Source organism: Rhinatrema bivittatum, chromosome 3, assembly GCF_901001135.1.
Source record: "Rhinatrema bivittatum chromosome 3, aRhiBiv1.1, whole genome shotgun sequence".
In the NCBI taxonomy this organism is placed as follows: domain Eukaryota; kingdom Metazoa; phylum Chordata; class Amphibia; order Gymnophiona; family Rhinatrematidae; genus Rhinatrema; species Rhinatrema bivittatum.
Window position 1 is genome coordinate 63,454,726 of NC_042617.1, and position 27,818 is coordinate 63,482,543.

The 27,818-nt window shown below is 42.9% G+C and overlaps 1 protein-coding gene across 2 annotated transcripts in view; it reads right to left on the reverse strand.

Moving 5' to 3' along the window:
* The window catches only part of HAAO (3-hydroxyanthranilate 3,4-dioxygenase), a 103,100-nt gene that overhangs the window by 50,595 nt on the left and 24,687 nt on the right, over positions 1-27,818 (reverse strand). For both annotated transcript variants that reach the window (XM_029593318.1, XM_029593319.1), the window contains 2 exons: positions 3,610-3,693; positions 2,420-2,526 (listed from right to left, as the gene is read on the reverse strand). In XM_029593318.1, the coding sequence (XP_029449178.1) occupies positions 2,420-2,526; positions 3,610-3,693 (191 nt within the window). The remainder of the gene's footprint in view (positions 1-2,419; positions 2,527-3,609; positions 3,694-27,818) is intronic.

Here is a 27,818-nt window from a genome sequence, read left to right on the forward strand (position 1 = left end):
TTTCACTCAACGCACAATAAATCTCTGGAATTTGTTGCCAGAGGATGTGGTTAGTGCAGTTAGTGTAGCTGGGTTCAAAAAAGGTTTGGATAAGTTCTTGGAAGAGAAGTCCATTAACTGCTATTAATCAAGTTTACTTAGGGAATAGCCACTGCTATTAATTGCATCAGTGCATCAGTAGCATGGGATCTTCTAGGTGTTTGGGTAATTGCCAGGTTCTTGTGGCCTGGTTTGGCCTCTGTTGGAAACAGGATGCTGGGCTTGATGGACCCTTGGTCTGACCCAGCATGGCAATTTCTTATGTTCTTATGTTCTTATGTTCCTGCTAGCTCAGTATTAGAAACCTTTGAGAGCTTACACTGGATGGAGGGGAGTTGAAGAGGATGCAGCTCTCCCTATTGCTACCACTCCTCTTCAGATATGTTTTCTACAGGCTACGATAAATATTTTCTTTTTTTGATGAGCATTCCCTGAATACCGACTTTAACAACAGTTACAATTGTTTATTTGTTTGGGGATTTTTTTTTTACTGTGTGTCAAAATTTTAAATTAAACTTAATGATTCTAATTCAAGTTATTATGAAACTGAGGCCTCCATGCATTGCACTTGTATTCTGTTTTATAACTATGCAGGCACTAAGGGTATCGGGGTAGACGTTGCATTTGGGGGTCCTAACTTAGATCAAATAAAGTTACTACCTTCATGAGGACTTCCTTTCATCTTATTTTATGTTTAATTGTTCACCTCTTTGATTTACCCTTGAAAAGAAATATATAAAGATCAATAAACATTGACATTTCGGCGGCTTTTGATACCATCAGCCACCACCGCCTCCTGACACGGCTAGAAAGCATCGGCATCTCAGGAATAGCTCTCGCCTGGTTCAAATCCTATCTTTCAAACAGAAAGTTCTCTGTCAAAATTGGAAACAACCTCTCTGCTTCACACCCTTTACAACAAGGAGTCCCGCAAGGCTCATCTCTTTCCTCAACCCTCTTCAATATTTATATCACCCCCCCTCTGCCAGCTCCTCACTGACCTTAAACTCAAATTCTATCTCTATGCTGATGATGTTCAGATCATCATTCCCATTCATAGCTCTATATCTGACGCCCTGGAGCACTGGGAAAATTGCCTTGCAGCCATCAACTCCCTCCTCACCAACCTTCAGCTTGCCCTCAACGCAAACAAAACGGAACTCCTCCACATCTCCTCGCAACCGCCTGACCTCATACCTAATGACCCTAAACTTAACCTCCTCTCAGGTCAACCAGCTGTTAGGGACCTCGGAGTTCTCCTTGATCCCAACCTTAGCATGAAACCACAAATCAATCTATCCTCAAAGCAGGCTTCTTCAAACTCAACGTTCTTAAGAAACTCCGACCCCTGCTGTACACCCAAGATCTCCGCACAGTGATCCAAGCCACCCTTACCTCCAAACTGGACTATTGTAATGCCCTCCTCCTAGGGCTCCCCTTATCTTCAATAAAACCCCTTCAACTTTTGCAAAACGCCACTGCAAGGCTCATTACCAACACACGCATACACGAACATATTACCCCTGTCCTCAAGGATCTACATTGGCTTCCCATCCTTTTCCGTATACACTACAAGACCCTGACCATAGTACACAAATCTATCCACACACACAACTCCAACTGGCTTGACCTCCCTTTCACTGCGCCCCTGTCCTCCCGAGCCACCAGATCTGCCAACAAAGGTAATCTACATGTACCGTCCTTGAAGGCAGCTCATCTCTCATCCACCCGTGACCGCTCCATATCCATTGCCGGCCCCGCCCTCTGGAACTCCCTACCCGTCCACTTGCGCCTTGAACCCTGCGCCATCAAATTCAAAAAGAAACTAAAAACATTCCTGTTCAACCAAGCCTACACAGAATAGACCCTCCCTTCCCTCTATTGCTCATACCCCCTAGGTGACCGCCCTTTTCCTTATATTAAGGAATCTAATCACAATGTACATTGTTGTCTTCTTGTTATGACCTCTTGTTGATTTCTTGTTGTTTAATCTATTTTCCCTACTGCTCTAGGTTAACCCCCTGCCCAGTTCGCCTCCCCTGTTGAAATGTACTTCTAAATCTTTTGTTAATATGTGAACCGGTATGATGTCCCCACTAATACCGGTATATAAAAGTTTCTAAATAAATAAATAAATAAATAAATAAATAAACTAAATCATCCTGAAGAAGATTTGCAATTTTCCTATGACTTTTACTCTGCAGTTTCATTGTTAAAAAGGGGAGGTTGCTTGCTTACTGAGGACCTGAATAGCAGTTAAAAGTGAGCAGAACATATGTTTTCACACTTAAAGCAGATCTCAAGGACCAGAGCTCGGGGTTCATTCATTTAAGGGACCTTTTTTTTTAAAAACTGTACAAGGTAGAAAAGCACAAGTCACCTGAGTCCATCTCTTTCTGTTTTCTGCCTCTCTCTCTCGAAGACTAGTCCAACTGTGCCAGCAAATCTTTGTGGAGAATGAGGTATTCGAGCAGGCAAAAGAAACATCTGACCAAAAAAAAAGTAAGGAGCCGATCATTCCGAATGTGGAAACAATTAGATGCAATGATATCAATTATCTACAATTCACTCTGCAATTTTTGATTTGCTTGCTCCTCCCTTTTCTCCGAAAAGTGCCTGCCTGTATTATTATGTTCCTTGGCAACTGAATTCTCAGAGGTATCAAGAAGCAAAACAACGGAGAAGTTGGCACTGCTGGCATATTTCCCAGCCGGTGTCCTTTGTCCCTGAACATTTCTGATTCTCATGAGGCACTCTTGTGTCAAGGATCTCCTTTTCTGCCGTTTCATCTTAATCCTGGGAAACCTGGAAACTGACCCTCGTCACCTAAACCTTTATTACATTCTTTCACTAAGGAAACAAAAATGAAAGGACAGGTCCTGTCTTAGTATGAGTACATTAATTCTATTATTTTACCCTATATTTACAGATTTTCTACCCCCCCAAATGTTTTTCTCTGCTACCGCGGCACATCATGGAGCTGACTTTTTTTTAAAATGGAACAGGGCATAAAGCCACAAAAGAGGGTCAGTGGCAGCGTTGCAAATGGGACACGGAAATTCAAACTTCCAGCCTTATGTATGGAAAGGGCAATTTTGAAAGCTTGCGGGCAGCTTGCAGGCCCATGGGGACTTTGTATTCATGGGACTGCAAGTGGAGCTTCTCCTTGAAAGTTCGGGCGATGCTGTCAACATGGGGACCTGTATCCGAGTATATTGTACCCGCAAGGGAGCAAGTGCAAAGTCATGCATCAGGAAGCAGACGCAGTGATTTAAAAATGAAATCGGCACGCACAATTTCACGCTGCTAACCTAACCCCGCCCCTTCTTCTCTGAGGGTAAAAACGTGAGTGCTGTGAATCCGTGTACTTGGGTTCACCTACTGTATAGGGGAGTGACGAATAAACCACATTCTTACGCAGGTAAACATGCATAGACCCATGCAAATATCTCGATTAATGTCCCATACATGTTATCCAATCTAAAGCTGTTCCAAATCAAAGAATCCAAGTAATCATAATGCAGAAGCAAAGCCACAAATTACTTAGCATCCAAAGAACATCGTGCTTACCTCCCCTTCTCGGATATAGACATCTCTGTGTTTGCCGTTTTCAGTTATCTTCAGACACATGTCACCTTTTACTTGGAAAAACAACTGAAATGGATAAACAGTTACAGTTAGAAAATGAACAGTACTCGGGTAGATGTTTTGCACAAATAGGTAAAGGTAAATCAACAAACAAGCCTCGTATCCTAATATATTTTCTTAATCCATTTCTAATTGCAATTTATCAAGGCCTTATGGATTAAAATAAATCAGGGAAAAGCTAATGCTCACCTAATGAAAACTGCTCAAACTAATACACACGATCCACTCACAATCTTTTTGGCCCCTAGAAGGTGAATATCAGAGGGGGAGGGGAAGAATAGAAGCAGTCACATAAGTAGATATTCAGGGGACTGAACAAAAAAAGAAAAGTGAATACATGCGGGCTTTACTGAGTATTTTCAAAGCAAACATGTGCAAGTTCATTTTGATAATACTCAGGTAATTGTGCGAGTACGTGTATATATTCACTTGCGTAAAAGCCGCTCACTTACGTGTGTACTTGCCGCAACATGCACAAATGAAAAGTTCTGAAAAAGGGGCAAGGAATAGGCATAGGCATGGTCTCTGTGTTCCTGGATTTCACCTTCAAATTTGTGTATAAATCCTTAAGCACATAGATGTGTGCCTGGTCCCCTGCCACATAACTTTACTTCTGCTATGGATGGCATGTAAGTAGTAAACCACAAAAACTAAGCACATCAGCGGTGTTCTAAGGGTTGAGGCTAATAGGAAAGAAAGAAGGCTATTAAACTAGGGGGGTTTGGAAGTCCTATTCCTTACCTGGTTGAACTGGGAACAAACTGGTAAAACTAGAAATGGTGAAAGCTTCTGTGTCCTTTAAAATCCCCCCACTTACCCAGTAGTAGCAGCATTTGCATGCATAGGCACACATACACTTAACATTGCATGCTCATATGTGCACGTTCAGGCTATTTTATAACCTGCATGCACATGCGCGTATATGTTATAAAATGGCCATGTCTCTGGGTGTGGGCTGATGAACATGTGCATATGTGCACCCATGTGCCTTTTTAAAAGTTATTGTCTAAGTTTTCAGTTTCATTAATCACTACTGCAAATCAACTGTGAGCTGGCTTGCTATATTTATTTTGATCACCAGGATGAAGTAACCCTTGTTTGCATTAATAAAGAATAATATTCAGAGATCAATACTCAGCAGACCAGTTAGCCAAATACAGATACTGGGCTAACTTTAGCCAGGATATTCAGTGGGATTTATCTGGGTAAGTCTCCCACTGAATATATCCAGACAAAGTTAGTCAGTGTATTACTGCATTTTGTTCAGTATTGTAGAAGTCACTGCGATGTATCCTGCAATAGATTAATTTAGCTTCTTATGAGAGAGAAATGCAGTTATGTTGATTCATAATTATAGGATGCAGTTTTGAACTTGAATTAACTGTAAAACTTATTGTGTTACATCCCTCCCTTTACAGCCCCCCTTCCCCCTAGTTTGATAAGAAGCAGCCTGGAACACTTCAAGGTCACAGAGAGAGAGAAAGATACAAAATACAAGATGGAGACAAGATCTAGTTAGAAAATAAGGGTGTGAAAACAAAGAAACTGGCAATTAGGGAATTAAAAATCTTGTTCGAAGAGTAGTACTAGCAGCTCTGTTGGAGCTGAGATGGAAAACATCTTACTTCTGCCCAGATTTAGTTTATAGACACAATATAAACTGGATATGAGTGCACTTTTAGTTTTTGGGGCACTCATTCTTATTGGTTTTACAGTAGTGCTTGTTTGCTATCTGAATTATTATATTATTTATTTATTTATTTATTTATTTATTTATTAAAGGCTTTTATATACCGAATTTCTTGATACAAATCAAATCAGCTCGGTTTACATCGAACAAGTAGAAAATTATAACCAACCAAACAGAAGAGACGATTTGAAGGAGTATAAAGTTACATCATGACACTAATGATACTAATGCTGATCCACAGAAAGTAATATATTTTGAGAAAGTGCAGGGCTAGTGGTCCCACATGTGAGAGAGAATGATGTACAAAATGTGGAAGGGAGTGGACAGTGGAGTGCCTCAGGGATCTGTATTGGGACCCTTACTTTTCAATATATTTATAAATGATCTGGAAAGAAATATGACGAGTGAGATAATCAAATTTGCAGATGACACAAAATTGTTCAGAGTAGTTAAATCACAAGCAGATTGTGCTAAATTGCAGGAAGACCTTGTGAGACTGGAAAATTGGGCATCCAAATGGCAGATGAAATTTAATATGGATAAGTGCAAGGTGATGCATATAGGGAAAAATAACCCATGCTATAATTACACAATGTTGGGTTCTATATTGGGTGCTACAACCCAAGAAAGAGATCTAGGCGTCATAGTGGATAACACATTGAAATCATCGGTTCAGTGTGCTGCGGCAGTCAAAAAAGCAAACAGAATGTTGGGAATTATTAGAAAGGGAATGGTGAATAAAACGGAAAATGTCATAATGCCTCTGTATCGCTCCATGGTGAGACCGCACCTTGAATACTGTGTACAATTCTGGTCGCCGCATCTCAAAAAAGATATAATTGCGATGGAGAAGGTACAGAGAAGGGCTTCCAAAATGATAAAGGGAATGGAACAGCTCCCCTATGAGGAAAGACTAAAGAGGTTAGGACTTTTCAGCTTGGAGAAGAGACAGCTGAGGGTAGATATGATAGAGGTGTTTAAAATCATGAAAGGTCTAGAACTGGTAGATGTGAATCGCTTATTTACTCTTTCGGATAGTAGAAAGACTAGGGGGCACTCCATGAAGTTAGCATGGGGCACATTTAAAACTAATTGGAGAAAGTTCTTTTTTACTCAACGCACAATTAAACTCTGGAATTTGTTGCCAGAGGATGTGGTTAGTGCAGTTAGTATAGCTGTGTTTAAAAAAGGATTGGATAAGTTCTTGGAGGAGAAGTCCATTACCTGCTATTAAGTTCACTTAGAGAATAGCCACTGCCATTACCAATGGTAACATGGAATAGACTTAGCTTTTGGGTACTTGCCAGGTTCTTATGGCCTGGATTGGCCACTGTTGGAAGCAGGATGCTGGGCTTGATGGACCCTTGGTCTGACCCAGTATGGCATTTTCTTATGTTCTTATGGCAATTAGAAGAAGTGGACAAAACACAAGAAATCCACAACTGCAGACTAGTCCTGAGACATGCAGTAGTTTTTTCTTATCAGTTTGTTTGGCAATACTTCAAGGAGAACAGAGAAACAAAGAAAACAGTACAGCGCATGTGCTGGCCATGGACATAAGGTCCTAACCTGAAGTAGGATGGGCAGACTCCTGTCAAAAGCTGAACTGAGAAAGATCAGCACAACAAACTCTGCAAAGATCCAGAGTTCCCAGTGCCTCCCAGTCTCTTGAATGAGATCCTATTTAGCAAGTCATCATCTGAAGAAGAAAATCAGGAGACATTCTCCCAGGAAAGTGACCACTTCTTGCCAGGCCATTGGTATATAATTATCCCTTTTAGCTGGGAGAAAGCTATTTACTCTGCTCATTTGTGCTTGTATAACCTGTTTTGTTTGTTATTATCACAAATTTTCTTATAAGCATATGTTTGTGTATATATCATACAATAACATATAGCTGTTCAAATTTTTATATAAGCCATAGTTAGGGATCATTATTTTCTTAGTGGATATGAGTGATCCAGACTACACAAGGCAAATACCCCAATCCTTCCACCTAACTTTAGGTAGAGTTTGCTGTGAGCAGATTTACCCAGGGGAAATTTAGTTGGAAAGTGCTCAATATTGTTGCTATCCAGCTAAACTTAAGATCCATTCCCGTAGTGCGCCCAAGTCCACCTCTTTTGTGTGGATAATGACTTTGGTTCTTTTTACTTTTTATTTTTATTTTAATATCCGCACTAACAAACAATATAAACATGTAAAAGAGATTACACTGCATCAAAATTCCACCTTAATCACAGCGTAAGCTAAAACATCCATTTGGTGGCCTGGGAAATTGGAAACTCGAGGTATATCTGGCTAAACCCTGAACTTAACCAGACAAACCCCTTTGAATATTGAACTCTCAGGGGCAGATTTTAAAAGCTATGGGGGTAATTTTCAAAAGAAGTTACATGCGTAAATGTAGCTACTATTGTAGCAATTTTCAAAAGCCATTTACTCAAGTAAAGTGCACTTATGTGAGTAAATCCTATAGACAAGTCAATGGCATATATTGTAGCAATTTTCAAAAACCCACTTACTCAAGTAAAGTGAATTTACTCCAGTAAACCTGGTTTTTACTCGAGTAAATGCTTTTTAAAATCAGGCCCTATGCGCGGGCATAGATTTGTGCGTGCAACCCAGCACGCACAAATCTACACCTGATTTTATAACATGCGTGCGCAGCCGTGCGCATGTTATAAAATCTGGGGTCGGCACGTGCAAGGGGGTGCACACTTGTGCACCTTGCATGCACCAAGCCCTAGGGGAGCCCCAATGGCTTTCTCTGTTCCCTCTGAGGCCGCTCCGAAATCGGAGCGGCCTCGGAGGGAACTTTCCTTCCACCCCCCCCACCTTCCCCTTCCTTCCCTTACCTAACCCGCCCCCCAGCCCTACCTAAACCCCCCCATACCTTTGTTTTTCAAGTTGCGCCTGCCTCTGGGCAGGTGTAGGTTGCATGCGCCGGCCAAGTGCCGGCGCGTGATCCCCCAGCCTAGAGGCCCTTTGGAGGCCTCTGACCATGCCCCCTCCCCACGCCGGATGGCCCCCGCCCCACCCCTTTTTTCAAGCCCCGGGACATGCGCATGCTGCCGATCCTATGCATGCATAACCCCCCTGCGTGCGAAAATCCAGCTGGATTTACACGCGCAGGGCTTTTAAAATCTGCCCCTCATGGTTAAAACTAGTCTCGAAGAGTGTCCAGTGTCCTGTCTAGCCGTAGCCTGACAGCACATAAGGTTCCACAGAATAAGCACGGTTAGGGTTAGGGAGGGGTAAGCATTTATGCACATACTTTTGTATTTTCAAAAATATGCACCTAAAATGTCCTGAAAAATGTCTGTGCACAAAATAGCAGTCATAATTGTATATGGGTAGTTTTGGTGAGATAATTTTCCAAGGGAAAGAATATGCATACTTGCCCTTTGAAAACTGGTGCAGATTATGTGTGGATTTGCCATCTAATTTATGCAGGCTGTATCAAAAATTACCCCCTCAAAGGAGAATTTTCAGTCCCAGGGTAACTTTCTTACCTGTGGGCCAGTGAGTTCATTTTGAAAGGGAAACACCCTTCGGAGTTTGAAAACATCTTTGACCAGCACAGATCGCAGGTACATAATGCAGGAAAACAATTTTGAAAGGGACTTTCTTTGTGAGTAAACACCCATTTATCCATGGAGAATCCCTTTGCAAATCACCCCCTTAAATTATGTTTTTATTCTAAAACAATACCTCAGTTTTCTAGGGGGAATGAGGGAGATGAATAATTGTTACTTTCCAATCATATTAGCAAACATGGGTTTTGAAAAAAGCAAATAATTTGGAAAAATAGGAAATAAATCTAGGCAAGGACTGAGCAGATAATTATATTCCAGTTTAAGAATAATCTGTTTCTGTGTCAAGATTCTAAAAGAACAACATAAACATCTGTATCTATTTATAGAAAAAGAAGAGTTTAATTGGGCCTTGCAGAGCCAAAAGTAAGCAGTATGAGATATACCGTATAGTAACAAGCATCAGCGAAAAACATAATTTATGTACATATTCATTACCTATCTGAGGACGATACAGTCAGTGTCTTTCTCTCAGTCCTTTGGGAACTGACTGTGCAATAACTTATGCTTCAGTGCGTGTGAATATTTCCAATGCAAAACAATGCTAACTTTCTCTGCTTACTGAATAAACATATATTTTAAGTGAAATAACATGCATGCATAATATCCCTGCTTTATAAACAGAGGCAGGTATTTTATAAAGTATGCGCATATATTGTTTTGAAAACACATTCTTGCATGTGTGGTTGAAATCACCAATTCACCGATACCCATTAGTTCACCCAGTCTGTCTCAAGTAGGGATGTGAATCGTGTCCTCGATCGTCTTAACGATCGATTTCGGCTGGGAGGGGGAGGGAATCGTATTGTTGCCGTTTGGGGGGGTAAAATATCGTGAAAAATCGTGAAAAATCGTGAAAAATCAAAAAAACGTAAAATCGCAAAACCGGCACATTAAAACCCCCTAAAACCCACCCCCGACCCTTTAAATTAAATCCCCCACCCTCCCGAACCCCCCCCAAATGACTTAAATAACCTGCGGGTCCAGCGGCGGTCCGGAACGGCAGCGGTCCGGAACGGGCTCCTGCTACTGAATCTTGTTGTCTTCAGCCGGCGCCATTTCCAAAATGGCGCCGAAAAATGGCGGCGGCCATAGACGAACACGATTGGACGGCAGGAGGTCCTTCCGGACCCCCGCTGGACTTTTGGCAAGTCTTGTGGGGGTCAGGAGGCCCCCCCCAAGCTGGCCAAAAGTTCCTGGAGGTCCAGCGGGGGTCAGGGAGCGATTTCCCGCCGCGAATCGTTTTCGTACGGAAAATGGCGCTGGCAGGAGATCGACTGCAGGAGGTCGTTCAGCGAGGCGCCGGAACCCTCGCTGAACGACCTCCTGCAGTCGATCTCCTGCCGGCGCCATTTTCCGTACGAAAACGATTTGCGGCGGGAAATCGCTCCCTGACCCCCGCTGGACCTCCAGGAACTTTTGGCCAGCTTGGGGGGGGCCTCCTGACCCCCACAAGACTTGCCAAAAGTCCAGCGGGGGTCCGGAAGGACCTCCTGCCGTCCAATCGTGTTCGTCTATGGCCGCCGCCATTTTTCGGCGCCATTTTGGAAAATGGCGCCGGCTGAAGACAACAAGATTCAGTAGCAGGAGCCCGTTCCGGACCGCTGCCGTTCCGGACCGCCGCTGGACCCGCAGGTTATTTAAGTCATTGGGGGGGGGGGGGGTTCGGGGGGGGGGGGGGTTTAATTTAAAGGGTCGGGGGGGGGTTTTTAGGGGGTTTTAGTGTGCCGGCTCACGATTCTAACGATTTATAACGATAAATCGTTAGAATCTCTATTGTATTGTGTTCCATAACGGTTTAAGACGATATTAAAATTATCGGACGATAATTTTAATCGTCCTAAAACGATTCACATCCCTAGTCTCAAGTTCGCCTAGACCATCTAGCACTTCACCCTAAACCCACAATAATTCACCCGGTCCTTCCATCCAAAAATTGCAGACAACAGGCAAATCTGATTTCACTTGCAGCAGTCAATGAGTAGGTATAAAAGTGTGCGAATAAGCTCAGTAATGTATACATGTATCTCTTCTACAAAATAGTACTACCATATGTACTTCCGAACCCCATCCAGTAACATCCCTAGACCACCCTTTTTTTCTGCCAAAATGGAAAATATGCATGTATTCTCAAAATTTATAAAATTGCATTTCCAGAGGCACTCCTATGGGTAAAATAGTGCTTTATTCTGAAAATGACCTGTTATAAAATTGTATGCCCCATGTGCAGATAAACCTTTGTATGTATAGCCTAAATGTACATAAGTTTACCCAAAATGAGCAGAGGTGTTCCTGTACGCAAGAATGAGGAGGGCTTTGTACTTATATGCATACTTTTTCATTTTAAAAAATATCTGTATGTATATTTTTCACAAAAATTTTATGTACACAAATTAGCAGGTATAATCGTGTGTGGGTAGGTTTGCTGGGATAATTTTTAAAAAGTAAATCGTATGTACCTTCTCCTTGACAACTGGTATAACTTATGTGCATATTTGACCTCAAATTTATGCAGGCTGAATCAAAATTATGTCCAGGGAGGATAATTTTCAAACACTTGTGTGCAGTGGCATATATGTGCATATATGCTGTGCATAGTATTTTATAATCTACACACATGTTTGATACATACACAATTTATAAAATACACGTATCACTACCCCGTAACATATGCGCGAATGTAGGCTTTCATGCAATGTAGTGAAACAGACATAATGCATTGAATGCACATACATTTCCTACCTATTTTTAATATATACATATGTATACTTGACTCATATAAGTAAAGTAGTACTTACTCATGTAAGTCCCAATTTACATGTCGACAATTTTAAAACATGAACGCATCAAGAAAATTACCAATTTTACCAATTAGTCTACCAGTTTGCCTAGTCCTTCTCTAGGTCATCAAAATTTTCCTGTTTCTTCAGCCTGAACTCATCCCGCAGTTTATCTAGACCTCTCACCCAATCAGTAGTACACAATAAACATGTTTAATATCGCTTATGCCAGATAAGTAGCAGGTGTAAAAATATGCATGTGCGCACGCAGAAGCGCACATGTTATAAAATCGGGGGTTGGCACGTGCAAGGGGTGCACACTTGTGCATTCTACGTGCGCCAACGCCCGTGGCTTTCCTCAGTTCCCTCCCAATCCGCTCCAATTTCGGAGCGTGCTGAGAGGGAACTTCCCAACCCCCTACACTAACCTCCCTTCCCCTTCCCCAACCTACCCACCCCCTAGCCCTAACCTAACCTCCTCTCAAAACGTTATCTTACCTTTTGCGCCTGCCTCAGGGCAGGTGCAGGTTACGCGCGCCGGCACCCTGCTGGCACACGATCCCCTGGCACAGCGCAAATGGCCGCTGTGCCAGGGGCCTATAGCCACGTCCCGCCCTACCCCCTGGACTTCCACGCCTCCTCACCGCCCCTTTCCCGAAGCGCCGGGACTTACACGCATCCCGGGGCTTTATGAGTGTGGCCGGGCCTTTGAAAATAGGCCCGGCGCGCATAAGGCCACTTACATACATAAGCCTTTTAAAATCTGGCCCATAATGATTAGACATGTCCACCCTATTCTATAAACTTTGCACTTACGTGTTCAAATGCCTATGCGCAAATTGACGCGCCTAAAAAAAGGCGACATGGGGCAGGTTGTGGGCATTCTGGATTGAGGCTAACACTTGAGTGCATAATTTGCTATTTTATAACCTGAACAAGTGGTACACTTCCAGTTTTTACCTGCGCCCACTTATTTCTGTTATTTTTCAGGTGTAAATCTGAATAATTCTCTTTATAACCAATTACTGAGTGGGTAAAGGGTCTGGGTAAACTTGGGGGAGTGTAGGTTGAATAACCAGGGAGAGTTTGATAACCTAGAGATAAATTGAGCAAACTGTTGGACGAACCGGTTAAAATGCTCAGATTCTTCATGCGCGCATGTTATAAAATTACCTCCCTTGTGTAAAAGCCGACAATTCACAAGGAAAAAACGCGATTAGCAATGCTTATGTAATTACTTAAAGTTAGGAGCACAAGTGCACACTGGGGCGTATTTTATAAAAACGTGTGTGCACCTGCACGGATGATATACAATGTAAGAGCATGTGCGCTCGCGTCCATATGGGCACGTGAGCACTCGATTGAAAGTTACCGATCTCTGGGGTAGATTTTATAAAAGTACGTCCGCGCAAACAAGAGTACGCCGGATTTTAATAGGTACACGTGTAGCCGTGCGTATCCTTTAAAATCTGGGGTTGGCGCGTGCAAGGCTGCCTAAAATCGGCAGCCTGTGCGTTTCGAGCCGCGCAGCCTGCCTCGGAGGGAACTTTCCTTCCACACCTCCGCACCTTCCCCTCCCTTCCCCTACCTAACCCACCCCCCCGCCAGCCCTATCTAAACCCCCCTACCCTTTTTTTAAAAGGTACACCTGCCAGAGGCAGGCGTAACTCGCGCACGCCAGCTGCGTGATTCCTTGGCCCAGGAGCTGTTTCGGAGGCCTCGGCCATGCCCCCGAAACGCCCCCGGGCCGGAACTACACCTGCGGCCCCGCCCCCGAATGATGCAACGCTGCAACATACACCCCCGACCCCCCCCCCCCCCAGGAAAGCCCCGGGGCTTGTGCACGCCGCCGAGCCTATTCAACATAGGCTCAGCGCGTGCAAGGGGAACTTGGGGCAGGTTTTCGGGAGTTACATGCGTATCTTATGCGCGTACCCCTTTGAAAATCTGCCCCTCTGTGCGCATGTGTAGGCCCCTGTCCTGGAATGCTCCTAATCCACTCAGTTTTACATGTATATATGTGCATAGAAAAATGAAACTATGTGCATATTTTCAACTTTTATAAAGTATGGAGAACAGGCTACTTCATACTTACATGTGTATATGCTAATTTTTATGAGCATAATGTTTCCAGTATTCACCTTATAGTGTTCTGTGGATGAAAAGCATTTATTGGGGGGACTATGAGAAAAAGGTTGATGTGGACGCAATGTATGTAAACAAAGGAACATTGCATGAGAATTAGGCTTTAGCAGGCATATGGTAAATAGTGTGGTATGCTCTCCTTCACTTGCTATTTACTGTGGGGCAGATTTTAAAAGCCCTGCGCATGTAAATCCAGCCGGATTTACGTGTGCAGTGGACTTGCGCGCCGGCTCGCCTATGTTGCATAGGTCGCCAGCGCGCGCATAAGTCCCAGGGCTTTGCTTGGGGGGGTGTCAGGGGCGGTGCGGCATTCGGGGGCATTCCAGGGGCGGGGCTGTGAGTATGGTGCCGGCCCAGGGGCGTTCCGGGGCATGGCTGAGGCTTCCAAACCAGCCCCCAGGCTGGGGAATGGTGGGCTGGCAGCCCGCCAGCGCACGCAAGTTACGCCTGCCTTGGGCAGGCGTAACTTTCGTAACAAAGGAGGGAGGATCAGAACTATAGTTCCCTCTGAGGCCGCTCCGATTTCGGAGCGGCCTCGGAGGGAACGGGGGCAGGCTGCTCGGCTCGGCGCGCGCAGGTTGCACAATTGTGCACTCCCCTGCGTGCGCTGACCCTGGATTTTATAACATGCGCGCGGCAGCGTGTGCATGTTATAAAATTGGGCGTAGATTTGTTCGCACCGTGTTGTGCAAACAAATCTATGCCTGTGCATAAGTTTAACAATCTACCCCTGTGTATCTACTGAAGCCTAAAAATAAACACCCACTTCCGAGTGAGTGTTAAATGTTAGCATGACTGCAGGCTCTGCAGACTAATATTTAGCACTGGGAGAGGCCATGTGTTTTGTGTAAGTTTTCATGCAATTTCATGTCTTTGTGACATATTCTGTATCCTTACCATGTTAAAATGATGGGCTGCCTGGCATTGTGGGACTTTTACTGAGTTTTTAAATTTAGCACTTTTGGGGAAAAGTGCCATAGTGGTGTTTTTTTGCAGATGTTTTTGGCTTCCAAAGTTTTCTCTGTGTAATATTTTTCCTTCCAGGAAATTAAGAAGTTTGCAAATGATACCCCAATTTAAAATTGTAAAAGAAAACTGACTTGCTTTTTATACTTCATTTTATTGGACTCCTCTTGCCTGATCTTAGATTTGTTGTTAAGTCTCTTCTTTAAAGTGATTCAAAAGAGCCAAGTTGCTTTATACACATGCCTTCTAAAAGAGATCCATTGTATTGACACATCAGCTTCCAATCACAATTACAGTCGTTGCTTTTCATGTCTGGACTGACCACGTTGGGAACTGAATGCCCTGTAGTGAGAGGAATAAAATCCCTTGGCTATCACTGCTATAAAACAGTAGGCATACACGGGTTCAGATGTAAGACACTGCTATTTTACTTCCTTTTCAGGATTGTCATTGCCTGGTCTCATTGCATACGTTTGATACTATGAAATTTGTTAATTTAATGAAGCTGGTTTAGTAAGTGATGCATGGGCTAAGTGTGACAACTAGTGGTCAATAATGTTCTCCATATTAAAGAAATTTATGGCCTTGTCTTTCCGGCATCACTTTTCATACATCTGTGTCAATGAATGAAATACATTCTGAACTCTCCAGGAAATGTAAAATATTTGAAGTTAAAGTAATCAAACACCTCACAACTAACTGAGGGTAGGGTAATTTTCAAAGGCATTTTCGTGGGTAAAACAGTGTTTTACCCGAGGAAATGACTGGTTATAAAATTGCCCACACAATAAGCTGGTAAACTTCCATGCAAAAGTCCTGCAGGCATAAAGGTTTACCCAGACTGAATGGAGGGCATTCCTGGGGGGGGGGGAGATTTGGGAAAGGGTGTGGACTTGCATGTATACTTTTGGACTTTCAAAAATATGCACGGAAATGTTCCTGAAACGTTTCCTGTGGACAAATTAGCAGGTGCAATTGTGTTTGGGTACTTTTGGTGGGGTGTTTTTCACAGTGAACATACCCATGCAAATTTGTTTTGTAAACTGGTGTAATTTATGTGCCTATTGGCCAGCTTACCTGGGCTGCCAACAAAATTATTTCCAAAAAGACTTACCAAAGACTTTCTTTAAATTCATTACCAGAAATGTCTACTGCTTCTCTGCCGCCTTCTTATCACTGGACTACATCCTCCTTCTCCTCCTCCCCCCAACACCCAAACCCACATGCCTTACCCTTCCTCTTCACACTACTATTGCAATGTTATCTGTGGTTCACTTGTATTTTCAGCAAAATTCTATTAGTTCAATAAAATGGTGTGTTTGTTGACCTTTTATTTCGCGTGCATTGAAATGCATGTCTACTTTTAGTACTGGTTAGATTTTTGGATCAGTTTGTTTACACCTATTAAGACACATCTGCTTGTACCCTGTAGAGCAGGAAGCAAATAACCAAACATCATAAAAATAGGAGCTGTTAAGTGTTGATCAGTTCATGGCATTTGTACTCAGAATTATTGCAAAGTGGTATGTGATTGCACATTTTATTTTAGGTCTATGTATTTCAAAATGTGTTGGCTCTATCCAAAAGGGAAATTTACAGTAGGGCACCTGACAGCCAGAGAGCCCACATTCACTGTGTTTGAATATTAGGTGGATATGCAGTTAAAACCTCGCTGTGTACCCTTGCACATTTTCAAATGATAGTGTAAGTTAAATGCATGAGTTGCATGCCTGTTCAATGCATAATTTTATAGAAATTAAATGTACATGTACAGTTTTCAAAGAAGTCTCTTGAATACCTATTTTCCTATGTATCCAAAAATACTTTCAGAAGGCTACAAATCCGCTTGCTTGAATATGGCTGACCTAGACAGATTCATTTTATTTTTACTCACATAAAAGGCACCCAAATCTTTGAAAATGTACCCCAATATGTTGAGGCTTCGGAAAGAGCTGTCATTATTTTCTTGCTGTCCCAACATAGGGGTCGATTTTAAAAGGCGCGCGCGGGCGTTCATGCGCGCGCAGTTCCCGGCACATGTTTGGTGCGCGCAAGGTGGGGGGAGGGGGATTTTAAACGTGCGGCGATGCGAGTAGGGCTTCCCCTGTTCCCTCCCAGTCCGCTCCAATTAAAGAGAGCACTGGGAGGGAACTTCCCTATACCCCTACCTACCCTTCCTACCTTTTCCTCGCTCCTCCCCAACCCCTACCTAGCTACTAATGTTTTGTTTGTTTCATTAGTTACTGCTCCTGCAGAGCAGAAGTAACTTCCATGCACCGGCCAGCTGCCGGCACGCGCCTCCCTGGGACAGGGCCTAATGGCGCTGTCCCGGCCCACCCCCTGGCCTGCCCTTTTAGTGGGCCCGGTCCTTATGCACGTATCGGGGGGGTTACGCGCATGGCCGGGCCCTTTCGAAAATGCATGTGGCACGCGCAGGGCCCGGGCCCGCGCTTAATCCCTGAATTTTATGCGCACCGGGCTTTTAAAATTCGGGCGATTTTGAGACTCTTGCAAATGAGGGTGGTCAGGTTACAGATAAGCCTCCGGCTCAAGGACAGCCGGTTCTTCCCCCCAGCTCTGTCCAACCATGGGATAGAAGAGGTGCCAGTGACGGCAGAGGCACCCGTTCTGTCTGATGCCATTTCTTCTCTTTCTTGCAAGATGTCTGAGTTACAAGCTTTTAGTCTGATTTCTTCTCTTCTGGAAGTTTTGTCTTCTTTCACCTCCTCTGCTGGGGTCCAGGTGCTTTCCCAGTTCTGCTTTCATTACTGACAAGCAGCCCCCATGTGCCAGGCTTACTTTTGTAGGGCTTTGCAGCATGGGGGCAAAGACTTGAGGGGAAGAAAACAGTCCACATATTATTTAGCGAGAACATCCTTTTTAGCCCTTAGAGCCAATTACTAATGCCGAAACCACGCCCCCGGGCCCGCCCCCAAAACGCCGCGTCCCGCCCCCAAAACGCCGCGATCGGCCACGCCCCAACACGCCCCCGACAAAAAACCCTGGAACTTACGCGAGTCCCGGGGCTCTGCGCGCGCCGGCAGGCCTATGGAAAATAGGCCTGCCGGCGTGCAAGGCCCTGCTCGCGTAAATCCGGGCGGATTTACGCGAGCAGGGCTTTTAAAATCCGCCCCTTAATGTTTTTTGGGGGTTCATTTCCTAAACAAAAAAATGAAAAAAATCCCAAACAAAATGAAACCCCAAAATGGGCCTCCTTCCGGCCATTCCCTCTCTCCTCATAAAAACAATCTCAGGGTTTGCGCCTACCCAGACAGGACCTCTCCATACCTTTGACCCGCCTCCCATCCTGCAAAGACAACTGCAGGGCCAGAGACTACCTGGCTGAGCTAAGCTGGGTAGACTCCCTAGGCACCTCCAACCATCCTCCTGCCTCCCTCCCCCCCGAGATCTCCTTTGGCCTCCACTTACTCCTTCTGTGGATCCCCATGGTGCCCTGACTGTCCAGTGCTTTAAAAATGGAGCCAGCAGACCTGAGACTGGTGCTAAACTGACATCACCCACCCACCCATTTACCCAGCCAGATCAGCTGAACCAACCTTAATGATAAATGGAGTGACAGATGTCACGGTCAGAATGCCTTCACATCCATCTCACAGTGCCCACTTTTCATGCCACTATTATTATTATTATTATTATTATTATTATTAAATGGAGTGACAGATGTTACGGTCAGAATGCCTTCACATCCATCTCACAGTGCCCACTTTTCATGTCACTATTATTGGTGCCCTTTGCCCCTCTGTAGGCACCTTGTGGTGTTCATGCCACTGTTGCTGCTGCTTCACCCCGGCTTTGGGGTGTTCGCCCCTCTCACTGTGCCTTCGGGTGTTTCTGCCATTTGTTACTGCTGTTTTGCAGCCCGTTAGGTGCCTTGTGCTGTCAATGCTACTGCTGTTGGTACCATTTACTCCTGTTTATGTGCCGTGGGCTGTTTGTTCATGCCTCTGGTCTATGTCGCCCGCCTTACAGATCCTGGGGCAATGACGCCACTCTTCTCGTTGCATTTGTGGTTTTAAGCACTAGAACTCCTGCGGCTTCAAACCTCTCCTGGTGCCTTGGATGTTTCTGTTGTCTTCAAAATGATATTCAAATTCCCTTATGGTACTTACTGTTGGCCTTGCCGATATCAAAATGCCAAACCAGTGCTCCTCTCGCAGTCTCTTGCTGTCTTCAGACCTCTGTTGTTGGTGCCCTTTGCCCCTTTTTTTGGAGCTCTGGGATGTTCTTGCCATTTTTTTGTGCTCTTTCCTCCTCTCATGATGCCTTAGGGTGTTATTGCCTCTGTTTGGGGTACTGTACCCTGTCATGGTGCCTTGTGCTCTTCATGGCACTATTGGTGCCACTTTGCCCAACTCTTACTGGCTAATATTCAAAAGCCCCTAAAATGGCTAACTAAACTTAGCTGGCTAAGTTATTCGGGACACTCAGCAGAATAAATGGTCCACTGAATTTCCATGATTAAAGTTATCCACTAACTCTAGCTGGATAACTTTAAGCCGAAACAGCTATGTCTGAATACAGACAGTTAGGCTTACACTTATTCGGCTGCATGTGCCAAATACTTTAAGCTCAACTGGCTATATTCAAAAAGAATGTAGCTGGCTTTATGGTCATACCATTTTTTTTTTTTAAAGTCCCACCTGGGCCTGTTGCCCGAATCACAGACCTGACATCCAAAGTGACCAAAAAGTCTCTGCTTATACTTCCAGCATTACTGTCGGAGCCATGTTGGAAGCTCCCAGGATTGCGGTATGAGTGCACTGCGATGCTGGGGTCAGATCGACCTTTAGTAAGGTACCAGGTGGGTGGGAGGGTTAGGATTGGGATATGGTGGTGGGTGAGGGAGAGGGAGAGATGGAGAGGAGAGGAGGGGAATTACTAAGATATTTTGCCTAACTGGGGAGGTGGTGGGGGAAGTTTGAGGCCACCAAGAGGACCCCCATAATTATTTTTGTATCTTGTACTTTGAGGGGTTTGGGGGAATAGGAGAACGGGGCCCTTTTTGGTCACTTGGGGTGTTAGAGTTGTAGTTCACTTAACAGGCACATTTAGGGCTATTTTTTTTTTTTTAATTGTAAGGCCACTTATCTGGTGATATTCTTTTCAGTATGGCTGATTAAGCTCAGAGTTATCCAATCTCATACATCTGGATAACATTCAGAATACTCTGAGGCAAACCTAAAGTTTTCCAGCTACCTTATGGGCCGATACAGTGAGGAGCGCACTGTTTACCCGCAATTGGACGCGCGTTTTTGACGCGCTAGCATTACCCCTTATTCATTAAGGGGTCGAAAACGCACGTCCAACCCCACAAACCTAATAGCGCCCGCAACATGCAAATGCATGTTGATGGCCCTATTAGGTATTCCCGCGCGATTCAGATAGGAAAATGTGCAGCCAAGCCGCACATTTTACTTTCAGAAATTAGCGCCTACCCAAATTTTGTATTTCTATATTTGTTTTCAACTTTGTAAACCGTTGTGAAGGTACGTCTGATGTAACGGTATATAAATGACAATAAACTAAACTAATTTCTCCGGGCACCGGGAAAGTGCACAGAAAAGCAGTAAAAACTGCTTTTCTGTGCACCCTCTGACTTAATATCATGGCACTATTAAGTCGGAGGTCCCAAAAGTTACAAAAAGTTTAAAAAAAAATTTTGAAGTCGGCCCGCGGCTTGAAAACCGGACATTCAGTTTTGCCGGCGTCCGGTTTCTGAACCTGTGGCTGTCAGCGGGTTTGAGAACCGATGCCGGGAAAATTAGGCATCGGCTGTCAAACCCAGCTCCTGTCAAAAAAGAGGCGCTAGGGAAGCGCTAGTGTCCCTAGCGCCTCTTTTTACCTGTTTTTACCGCCGGACCTAATTTGAATACAGAATCACGCGCACAGGACAGTGGCCTGTGCAAGCGCTGGGAGAGCGGGCATTTGCCCGCTCTCCCGCGGACTTTACTGTATCGGCCCGTTAGCCTGATACAGCTGAAAATTGGCTAAGATTTCTGAATAACTTTACTCCATCCGAACACCCCCAGAGCATCTCTTTTTTTATCTGTCTAAAATGTAGCCAGATAAGTGGCCCCAATATTGAAAAGTCTGCATTTAGTCAGATAACTCACAAGTTATTCAGCTAAATGCCTTTGAATATTGTCCCCTTTACTATCTTGGAGGGCCTGTCCCTTTGCTGCTGATGTCTGCTTGCAAGTTTCACTAAAAGTGAATAGAAAATCTCACTTTTGGAGCTCAAAATAGAATGCATTAATTCCCCAGTTGACTTTAATGGGAAACAAATAAACAAATTTCATATTTTTTTCATTTGAAATGAGCAAAATGAATTATAGAGGAATACCTGGCTATTCCTCCAAGCCTTCACTTAAACCCTCTGAACTATGGAAAGTGCCACTTATCCATACTTCGCTACCTGTAGCTAGGCACCGTCCATCCACCGTCTGTTAAGTTTTTCTTTCTTCCTCTATCCTCGATTCCTGCTACTTCAGCTTCGAAGTTCACTCCACCTTGTTAAATGTAACTTTGCCTCTTGCTAAATGATTTGTTAATGTTATAACCCCCTGTTGCTTGTAAACCAATATGATATGATTCGTATCATGAATGTCGGTATAGAAAAGAGTTAAATAAAATGAATTAACAAAGTGACTTACATTTTTTTTCTATCTACATCCTTAATGATCATATCAAATTTGACATGATCACTATTGCCAAACAACCTCACCATTGTTACCCCTTGTATCAGCTCTGGTGATACACTAACAGAGGGGCCAATGCAATAAATATCCACTGAAAGCGGGCATTGAACATTCAATGCCTGCTTTACTGACGCGCCCCCAGGCAACCCTCCTGGGGGCACCGTGCAATATTTAAATTAGGGGTCGCTTGCGCGCCCCGAGTGCCTCCTTGAGAATGGGAGCCCGCGAGTGTCGGAACTAACGCCAAATTTATTGGCATCCGTTTTCCTAAACGGTGCACAGCCGGAGTACAAGAAACTGAGCAATGATATTAAGTAGGAGGATTTTGCTTTTCTGTACTATTTTTAGGAGTGCTCAGCAATTAACGCCTGCTCCGGGTAGGTGTTAATTTCTGAGCGCAAAAATGTGCATCTTAGTCACACATTTTTTTTTTTTTTTGCATTCGGATCAGAGTAAATAGCTAATAGCCTCATTCACATGCATTTGATTGCGATAAGTGTTGGACGCGCATTGTGGAGGCACTAATCCCCTTATCGCATAAGGGGAATAGGTAGCGCCTATACAACCCATGTCCAACTGCGGGTTAAACTGTGCACTCGGCTGAGCACACTATGCATCGGCCCCAGAGTTTGCCATCTTATCCAGCATGATTTTTTCAGATATTGTCAGACCAGGACTCCATCACAGCAGAAACTTTACTGCTTCCAATGGTAACAGTATAACATGTAGGGTTTATTCTCTAACCTCATTGTGGCAAGCACTGTCATCTGTGAAATGCAAAACTCAGCTGTCATATACCAAATACCAATTTACAGCCTCACACAACCTTTTATCTAAAGCATGCTAAGTATCCAATCTGAAATACCTGACATGCATCATGCAACACAGCCTAAACATCAAAATAAGCCCCACACAACACAGCCTTGATAATGAACAATGATCTAGTCCTCACAGAAGGCAGACCTTGGTTTACTTTGGTTTAATAATTTTTAATAACATCTTTTGATCAGTAAATCAAAACAATATACATAAAAATGATATAACAGATAAAATCAATAACATGCAGATAGTGTGGACAGCTACTTCAATGAATCTGGGTCAGATCTGAAATTTGTGAAAACCTTGACATTGTTATAGAAAACATGTAGCAAAGGCTCATCTATGTGTATATTAAAATCATGTGAAACAAGCAATCTAGAAGAATCCATAATAGGTGCTATGATGCAATCCACAAAATGTCTAATGATATGCCAAATTCAACCAGAGGCCTATACACTAGCAGAATACCTAATGTATATTTTTAACCTAACCTAATAAATAATTCCATCTCATCCGGTTGATGAACTGTAACCCTAACCAAGAGCATTGTGGAGTGATAAATAACTGCAAATCTACCCTCCTCCATCTTCTAATCCTGAATAGATGTAATATAGCAAAATCTGGTGGGCAAAATTGAGAAAGCAATACCACCTCTGAATATGACAGCCACATTTCAGTAATAAAAACTAAATCTATCAGATTATCTAAAATTACGGTAGATAATGGATAAGTACCATTTTTCTCTTATCTAACTTAGCATTTATTAACACATACTTGATTCATGGAAGGGGTGTTTCTAGAGGTACTACCAAAATCAGCAGACTGCCTTCCTCCAATATAGGGAGATTATCAAACATCTACCTAACCTCAGATTATTTCATAAACCCATACCTTTCCTCCTCTGTATTTCTCTCTCCTTTGAATTCCTCTCTATTAGCTTGACCCCTCCCATAATATTTTCCTAAGCCCTCCAAAAACCCAACCATGAATTATCACCACAGTAGAGCAAACGAGGTGAGACAGGACCCTTAGGTGGTGATTCACCATGAACACCCCCCCCCCCCCCCCCCCAATATCCAGAAGTGCTAGTTTAAAACTTGGCAGTCCTGGAAGTGATGTTAGGAGCTTAATTCCACTTCTTCACTAGCCCACTTGTCCAGGGCTCACACAGGCAGTCAAGAAGAAGCAAGGAGGAGGCACAGGACTATTGCAGACAAAAGATTTCCTCTTAGAGGTGTCAAGCTACAGTCAAAATCTTTCTTATTTATAAATTAAAATATTTTTGGTGAAATATCATACCCTGATCATGGCATTATAATTTTGGCATTTATAGAGTGCCCTAGTGGAGTGCTCCAGGGATTGGTATTGGGACTAATGCTGTTTAATATCTTCATAAATGATCGGGAAAAAGGAGCAATGAGTGCAATGAGTGAGTAAGGTGATAAAATTGAAAATGGCACAACATTATTCAAAGTAGTTAAAACAGAAGTGAGTTATAAGGAACTACAGAAAGACCTCACGAGACTGGGGGACTCAATGGCAGATGAAACGGAATGTAGACAAGTTCAAAATGAGATTCCCTATTAGGAGTCACCACACAGGAGAAGGATCTTGGAGTTATTGTGGACAATACATTAAAAGCTTTAGCTCAGTGAGTGAAGCAATGGTCAAAAAAAGCAAATAGAATGTTAGAAATTATTTGGAAAGGAATGAAGAATAAAACAAAGAACAATGCCTCTATATTGATCCATGCCTCATCTCAATAAAGATATAGAAGAACTAGAAAAAGTATAGAGAATGGCAACAGAAATGATAAAGGGAGAGGAATGTCATTATGAGGAAAGACTATATAAGTTAGGGCTCCTCAACTTGGAAAAGAGACTGTAGCGGGGAATATAACAATAAAAGAAGCCACTCACCAAAGTCAACAAGTCGATTAAGAAGGGATATGACATAGGTTTATAAAATCATGAGTGGGATGGAACAGGTAAACAGGAGACAGTTACCGTATTTACCCTTTCAAATAGTACTAAAACTAGAGGACACTCCATGAAATTAATAGGCAGAAGACTGAAAACAATTTGAGGAAAGTTTTTTTTTTTCAATTAAAATGCACAATCAAGCTGTGAAATTTGTCATTAGAAGACGTGATCAAAGCATCTACCATAGTTGAGTTTAAAAGGAATGTGGAAAAGTTCCTGGAGGAAAAGTCCATATAGCAAGGCAGACTTGGGAAACCCACCGCTTATCTCTGGGACTGAGAAACAAGGACTGGATGTACTCTTTGGGATCTGCCGGGCACTTGTGATCTGGATTGGCCACTGTCGGTGGCAGGATGCTGGACCGATGGATCTTTGGTCTGACTTACCATGGCAAATCTTATGTTCTCAGGTTCCTTAAGTAAATTGGGGAGCAGTGTACAAGGCTATCTTGATAGCCCCATACAACATCACACACTGACACATATAAAAGATGAATGCAATATATAAATAACCAAAATATTGGGTTAGGAAAGGCCAGTTTTAAGAGATGGCATATCTATATTAAAGATGCACATCTGTAAGAATATTAAGAAAAATAGAATTATAAGAAAAAGAAACTGTGTTCCAGGAATAAGAACATTCAAGGAGCTAAGATGGTCCCAAAACAAGCAAATAGATACTTTGACCTGTCTAAATAGGCATGCTACTTTAAGGTAACTGTAATTTTAGTAACCTTTAGACTCTGAAACTAAACATTAACAATCCTTGTACTAATATTGTATGTACACAGTTTAGAGTCCTAGAGGGCACTGCTTTTCATAAATCAATACTAACATAAGATTTTGCAATTTTTCCAAAGTACATGTTGCAGAAAGTAGAAAAGAATTGCCCCTGGTAACTCACCAATAAAGAAAATTAAAAGAAAACCTTCAAAGGAGTTGGGAGGAGATGTTATTTTCACAAGGATAACAAATCTTTAAAGATGCAAGCTACTGGGACTCCTAAGGTCCCTTCCCTTATGCAATATCACCTTGTAGATGAAAGGAAATAGATAGGGATAGCCATTGCATTTGGCTACATTGCTGAGGTAATACAGCAAAAATAATACATTTGGAAAGAGGAAGTACCCCAAGTGAGTTATTGTTAGTTTGCTGCCACAAATAAGCAGCCAATGAGGCTTGCCCCTTCAAAAAGCCAACAAAGTCTCTGCAGGAGTTACTTAGATAAGCCCCCTTCTATGACTGAAAAAGGTCACCCACAATAAAAGAGAATGAGAAAACTCTTAGGAAAGGCTGCGAGCCATCAACCAGCTAACTATCACAGAATTACTCTTCTACATTAAAAGGGTTTTATGTTTCAGTATATTGTCTCATAGAAAAAATTGCAAACATGTTAAACAATGGAAACAGTTAAAACATATTATTTCTGCAGATATTTCTCAAGCAAAATCAATTTCCCAGTCCAATTATTTTTAAAGTTAAGACAATATGTGTCGTTTAGGTTATAAGGCAGGCAAAGATGTTTAATCATTACTGACAAAAATCATGGCAAACCCCTCTTTGTGTGTCTGCTCAGAAATACACACCTAATTGGGTTTTTTTTTTTTGGTTTTTTTTTGGGAGGGGGGAAGATATGGATTGTGAATCCTTTCTGATCCTTATGGAATCTGCATCCTCTTTGTCGGTAATGAAATAATTTTGTCTTTGGGGTGGGAGTAAGAGCGTTCTTACCGTGGCAAGAAAGGCAAATAAGCTTTGCAACATTTAAAAGATCCTAAGAACACATGGAAATTCAGTCTGCAACTGAATATTGCTGCTTTCTGTGTCTCTGTTTCCCAGTAAAAAATAGCACTGGGTAGAGTCTAGGGGGCCTATACACCAGAGCTTAGTATACACGTTACGGCAGCTTAGGCCTGGAGTCATCATTCTTTCGCAGAATGATGAATCCTGTGAAAACGGGGGGCAGGCCTGTGAAAGTCCGCATCCTTCGCACCACGGCGGTGCGCCAGCTGGCGGCTTTCGCACCGAATAGCACTACCATCAGATATTGGTATCGTTCTGATTCAGGTAACAGTCCCTCCCTTGTATCAGTGGAATGGATATGCCTGCGCTAGCCAAGCTCCTTCCCATGCAGTCTTCCTCCTTGGCAGAATGTGAGGCATGCGATTTTGATTTGATATTCCCTCTGATGGAAATGGCAAATACCACTTCTACCATGTGAATTGGGGGATTGTAAAAGGGGCATTTCCAGTTTTACCAGTTTGCCCCAGTTTGCCCAGATAAGAGGTAGATCCTCCAACCCCCCCTCCAGTTTAATAGCCTTCAGTCCCCGCAGTTAGCCCTGACCATTGCCTATTTTTTAACGTACATGTCATCCATAGCAGAAATAAAGTTACATGGTAGGGGGCCTTAGTGTGACAGATTGCGTAGCTATTTACATGCACATCTCAGGTTCATGCCCTCAAATAACCATGACCCGCATGCCACTACCCCTTTTCAAAAACCTCCCAGATTTGCACATTGCGGGAGTTACGCGGTTTTTAAACTCTTCTCGATGTGCCCGAGCCCGACATATTTGCGCATCCTCTAATTAATGTGCACATTGGGCTTTTAAAATTCACTTTGAAGAGGTGAATTTTCAAAGAGTTACATGTGTAAAAATTAGTATATACGGGTGTTAAGTAGTTTATGCTCGCACAATTATTTTATAAAAATCAAAAGTGTGAGCACACTTTACGTTTTATGCACACATATACGAGCGGTAAAAAGGGGGCAGACTGGGGCAGACTGGAGACTGGACCAACTATTACCTGCATAAATTCCTATTTTAAAAGACATTTTGTACATTTGGCAACTTATTTGCGTAATTTTATACTTGATAATTATCCTGCATAATTGATTTCAGACTTGGTTTATTGTGTATTATTGTTGGTTGAGTGGGGGGGCGCTCAGGCTGAAAAACGAGGAGGGTCTCAATGACCTGGAAAAGGACCGGGCGAATTGGTGGAATAATTGGTAAACTGGAATTTCAATTACACCTGCATGTTTTAAAATATATAGATGTACTTGTGCAAATCGAGTTTTACTCAAGTGTCCTACTTTATTTTTACATGTAAAATATATGTGCATAGATTTTTAAATTAGATATGAAAAATACTTGCTTTTAATGCACAATAGGAATTTGCCAGCGAGCATATGTTCCAAGGTAAAGATACCCGTATTTATAATACACGTGTCCATGATCCGCACGTTTCACAAAATACTTCCGTAGATCTACGTGCATATATGCCGCCACATGTACTTGTTTGAAAGTTACCCTTTTATACATAATGCATTGTCTGTTAAGTGCTATTTCAGTGTTGCACATTAAGGGGGTAATTTTTAAAGGAATAACGCGCGTAAACGAAACACACTATCGTGGCAATTTTCAGAAGC